The sequence below is a fragment of the Myotis lucifugus genome, unplaced genomic scaffold, assembly GCF_000147115.1.
Source record: "Myotis lucifugus unplaced genomic scaffold, Myoluc2.0 scaffold_192, whole genome shotgun sequence".
Taxonomy (NCBI): Eukaryota; Metazoa; Chordata; class Mammalia; order Chiroptera; family Vespertilionidae; genus Myotis; species Myotis lucifugus.
The window spans coordinates 76,855-81,710 of NW_005871240.1; the positions used below are offsets into that span (position 1 = coordinate 76,855).

Sequence of the window (4,856 nt, forward strand, 5' to 3'; positions counted from 1 at the left end):
GGAATCATGGGAAATATCTGTAGGACAAGTCATCACATGGAAAGACATTACAAGAAACAGGGACTATAAGATATGATGATTTGCCTCAGGAATTTTTGACCCTAAGAATATTAAAATTAATAGGCAGATTTGAAAAGGGTTCAAAAAGGTCTAACTACAGTGGGGCCTTGACTTACGAGTTTAATTCGTTCCGTGACAAAGCTCGTAACTCAAATTACTCATATGTCAAATCAAAAAGTGAACGAGTGAGACACATGATGCTGGGCTAATGTTGTGGCGTTCACTGTGACGTTCGCTGTGCCAACTAGCGGTGGGGTATCTGAAGCTGGCTCATAACTGGAATTTTAGCTCGCAACTCAAAGCAAAAAACCAGCTGAGAGACGGCTCTTATCTCGAAAAACTCATTAGACAGGACACTCGTAAGTCAAGGCCCCACTGTAGTTAATTTTATAAATATATTTTATTTATTCTATTCCATAGATGAGTGTGCATCATTTTTCCTTCAGCTAAAGAGTGGCATCATTGATTTAATATACGTATGAATATATTTTTCTTCTAGATCAGAGGGACAGTACATTTTAAAGTAAAAATTCAGATAGGAAATATTTTAGGCTTGCAGGCCATATGATTTCTGTGACAATTCCTAAATTCTCATGTTGTAGTGCAAAGGTAGCCATGGACAATTCAAAAACAATACAGAAAGTTACTTTGTCTACAGGTTACAAGTTGTGCTTAACAAAATAATTGTCATAATGCATTATAAATTGAATATTATTGGAGCAATACAGTTATTTCATTCTGCACAATTATTTTGTGATTCATCCCATGCAGTAGCTGGCATAATTTTTTATAAATAAATTTTTACTGATTTTCAGAAGGAGAGGAAGAGAGAGAAATATCAATGTTGAAAGAGAATCATTGATCAGCTGTATCCTGCATACACCCCCACTGAGGATCAAGCCTGCATTCCAGGCATATGCCCTGACCTGGAATCAAACCATGACCTCCTGGTTTATGGGTCAATGCTGAAACACTGAGCCATATCCGCTGGACAACATGATCCTTTGTAAGTAATTCGTTTATTTATGGTTATTTTTAATGAATAATTGAAATAAAAATATAATACTCCTAATGCAATAAAAACAAAGAGGAGTATATGTAAATATTGACTTCATAATTGGTAAAATACATAACATAATGATGAACCCAAGCAGAAGCTCATTCAGAAAGTTTTATTAGCAATAGGTATTAAATTTACAGATGTTGTGGAATCAAATTGTCCATACACAGTGAGGCACTCATGGTGAATTCTGACTCATGTTAAAATGAGAGAGACACACTAGCCAAGTGAGTAGTAAATAGAAAATTGTCTAATCCTCTTCATTCCCTGAGTCCTCCTCTTTGGGTTTGGAGAGGAGTTTCATTACTCGGTGTATAGGAGTCTCCACAGACTCATATGTCCATCCCTTCCTCATAAACATCTTCTCAATCACACCTGGCATCCTGTAGCCCTTGCTTACAATGAAATCTTTGAAGGCAATTGGTCCATAAAGTTCATCAATAATGTCTGGTTCAAGATGCTTTCCATAGGTCCAATGTTCCTTGTCAGGGACGACTTTAGGGTCAGGCAAAGGCTGGTCACTGACCACCTTTTTCCAGCATTTGGGGTCCAGGTACCATGCTCCATACCTTATCTTCTCCCGTTTAGGTTTATAAGGGTCTTGTTGTTTTCGGAGTTTCCTTTCCCAGTTACCTTCCTGCAGGGAGAATTTTCTCTGCTGTATGTCATCTAGTTGTTTGCAGGGCTTTATATTCAAAGGAAGCTGGCTTATTTTCTTAATTTTGACTGTATTATGGGTGAGTGGGACCTCTAAGTCAATTTCAAACTGTTTCATGATGTCCTCTTCATCAATGCCTATGTCTCCAAAATTATCATTGATCCATCTGAAGAATTCACGAATTCTTCTTCTTGCTTTTTGGAGCCCAGGAACTTTGGGGATATCCGTTGTGCATGCTGCATTTGTCCCTTCCTCAGGAAACAAACTGAATAAATATGACTGAAGACTCTCCTTGGCCGTTTCCACGTGGGCTTGGTCTTCAGGTTCCAGGTTGACCTCCTCAGGAGGTTCCAGGTTGAGCTTCCAGGGAGATTCGGGGTGGACTGCCTCGGGAGGTTCTAGGTTCACTGCCTGGGGAGGCTCCAGGTTCAGTGCCTCGGGAGGTTCTAGCTTCACTGCCTGGAGAGGTTCCAGGTTGACCTCCTCAGGATGTTCTTCACACAGGTGTGTGGGGGTCTTCTTTCTTTCCTTGGTGCCCTCACAATACGCCCACGTGTCCTCCAGCTCCCTGTCAGGATCTACCACTTCCAGGACCTTGAGCATGAGGTCTGGAGGGAGAGCTTCCTCCAGATTCGGGCAGTTCGCCAAGGGATGCTTGGTCAGGCTGGCTTCAATGTTCTCTACAAAGGCCTTCCGTGCTCGCTGGGCTGGCGAGAGCTTGGAACACAGGTCCGCTCCCTTGGGCGGCTGCCTGTGAATCTTTTTGGGCGGAGGGCGGGGAATTCTATGAGCAACCATGGGGAGAAAGCCCTCCCGAGGGCCACGAGTGATCATATCTTCAGGAGATGGACAGCCCGTTCTGAAGTCGTCCAGTCCCTCCTTCACAAATACCCACCGCCGGCTGTCCATGGAGGTGGGGCACTTCCCAAGCTTGTTGTTCTGCCTGGAGAGATAGCGGGAAGGCAACCTGTCCCTGTCCTTGAACCAGGGCTTACATTTCATGCCCAGGGGCAAGGGCTCCAGGGGCCCCGGCCCTAGCAGCCACTTCTTGCTGGGCTCCGGCTTCTTGTCCACCTTCGGCCCTGACTGCCACCGCTTGATCAGCCCTGACTCTATGAGCGCCTTCTTCCTCAGGTCCGACTTTAACAGCCACCCCTTGTGGGGCTCCGGTAAGGGCCACTGCTGGCACGCCATGGCGCCTTTGGACCAGGGCGCCCAGCGGCCTCAGGGGTTTGTTGTCCCAGTTGCTAGGAGACCATTGCCAGGTGCTGCAGCATTCTTATTCTTTCCCCAGGCGGGTCAGCACGCGCCCCTGCACAGCCTGCATTGTCCAGGGATGGCCCGCAAGGTTGCATTCTTGCTTGTGGTAGAGAACTGTTCCCATGTAAGGGCACACCACAGTTCAGCTCACCATTCATCTTTTGATGGACTTTTGGATTGAGGCTGTTTGGAAATCAAGGGGCCACGAATATTTCACGTGTTCAGATCTTCATATAAGTACTTTCATTTCTCCTGGATAAATTATAGGTAGCAATTGATAGGCGGGGGCTTCTGAGAGGCGTGTTTTTTCTTATGTACTCACCGCCCTCAGGTTTTGATATTTTCCCAAATATGGGTGAGGTGAGTGAGGCATTGGGTATACAACCTAAGGTGGCACCCAAAAAAACCCTCAGAAATCTAGATCAATTATCTTTTAAGGTAACATTTCAACAATATTCAGGAAAACAGTGCCATATTAAAGCCCAAGGGCAAAGGATAGATCAGTGTTCCTCCTACTGATCCTGTTTTTATTTAAAACCCATGTGTTGTTCACCATTGATTTTCTTTTTACAAATAGTATTTGCCTTTTTTGCATACTGTTATGTTGCTTGGAAACAGTTTGATTCTTTGGGGTCCATTTTAAGGTTTGATTGAAATAAACAGAGCAGTTCCCTGTGATAGTACGTGCCTAAATAACGTTATACCATGTTGTATGGTTAACTGTTCCTCACTCCTGCAGCAAGACCCTTCCACGTAAATTATTCAGTGCCTGTGCATCTAGAGGCTTTCTAGTCTGGCTGACAGTAAAGGTCGCTATTGCAGGCCCTGTGTGTCAGTTATCAAGAATCCTTTCCAGTGGTTTCTTTCCAGGCTTCTACTAATGTATTCACACAGGAGCTGATCAGTAATCAGCTGAATCATTCCTGTGAGGTGCAAGATTCTGGAGTTCCCTCTCTTTCTCTCGTTTTCCTCTCTGGTTGTCTGCCTTGAGAACTCTACCCACCTTGTTCTCTACAGTGTCTTAGCTCCAACTCCTCTATATACTAGTAGTGATACTGCTGGTCTTTGCCTGGGTTCCGCCTCTCTGAGCTGTGGCCTAGAAACTCAAAGAATTTGAAGCAATCATAGGCCTCACCTCATTTATTTCCTGTCTGTGAGGGGTCATTCTCTGCTTCCTGATGTCCAGTGTCTTTCAAAATTTTATCTTATTTTCTTCCCTTTCTTTTCAGATGTTCCAGGGCATAGATCTGATCCCTGTTACTCTACTTTGGCCAGAACAGGATATATAATTTACATTTTTTTGTTTTGTCTCCATCAATCAGTGAGTCTGCCTTTTCAGGGTCACTGAAGTCTTCTAAGCCATCGAATATCTTAAATTCTTGCTGTTCTCCATGATTAGAAATTGTAGATCACACCTGCATTATTGAAACAAATGCCTCTCTTACAATAGGTACCAATCTATTTTTTTCTCCTAATACTCAGAATACTCATCTACTTTACAATCCATGAAATACATACCAAACTCAAGAACATATAACATTAGTTGATGCAGCATGGCTTTTTTTGGTCATAGCCAATAATACTTTAATACACATATTAGAGATTAGATATAATTCTTCACATGATTTCACTCATATGTGAAATCTAATGAACAAAATATACTGATGAATAAAATATATCCAGAAACCATGTCATTTTATTTTTTTTAAAAAAAACTAAAAATGAAAACTAATAGGAGAGTTAGTTCAATAATCTGATGTTGAAAAATTTTGCTACATTACAAGGTATTAGAAATGTTTTTATTGTGTGTTAGTATAA

The 4,856-nt window shown here is 42.5% G+C and overlaps 1 protein-coding gene across 1 annotated transcript; it reads right to left on the reverse strand.

Annotated features, from left to right (window-relative positions):
* Positions 1-1,370: 1,370 nt before the first annotated feature.
* On the reverse strand, positions 1,371-2,972 carry LOC106698533 (putative protein FAM47D). The gene has a single exon (XM_023760789.1). It carries the CDS (start codon positions 2,970-2,972, stop codon positions 1,371-1,373), a length of 1,602 nt encoding a protein of 533 aa, XP_023616557.1.
* Between the last annotated feature and the right edge of the window lie 1,884 nt (positions 2,973-4,856).

Coding starts and splice junctions, on each gene's coding strand:
- LOC106698533 (XM_023760789.1), bottom strand. CDS start 2,972: ATGGCGTGCCAGCAGTGGCCCTTACCGGAGCCCCACAAGGGGTGGCTG.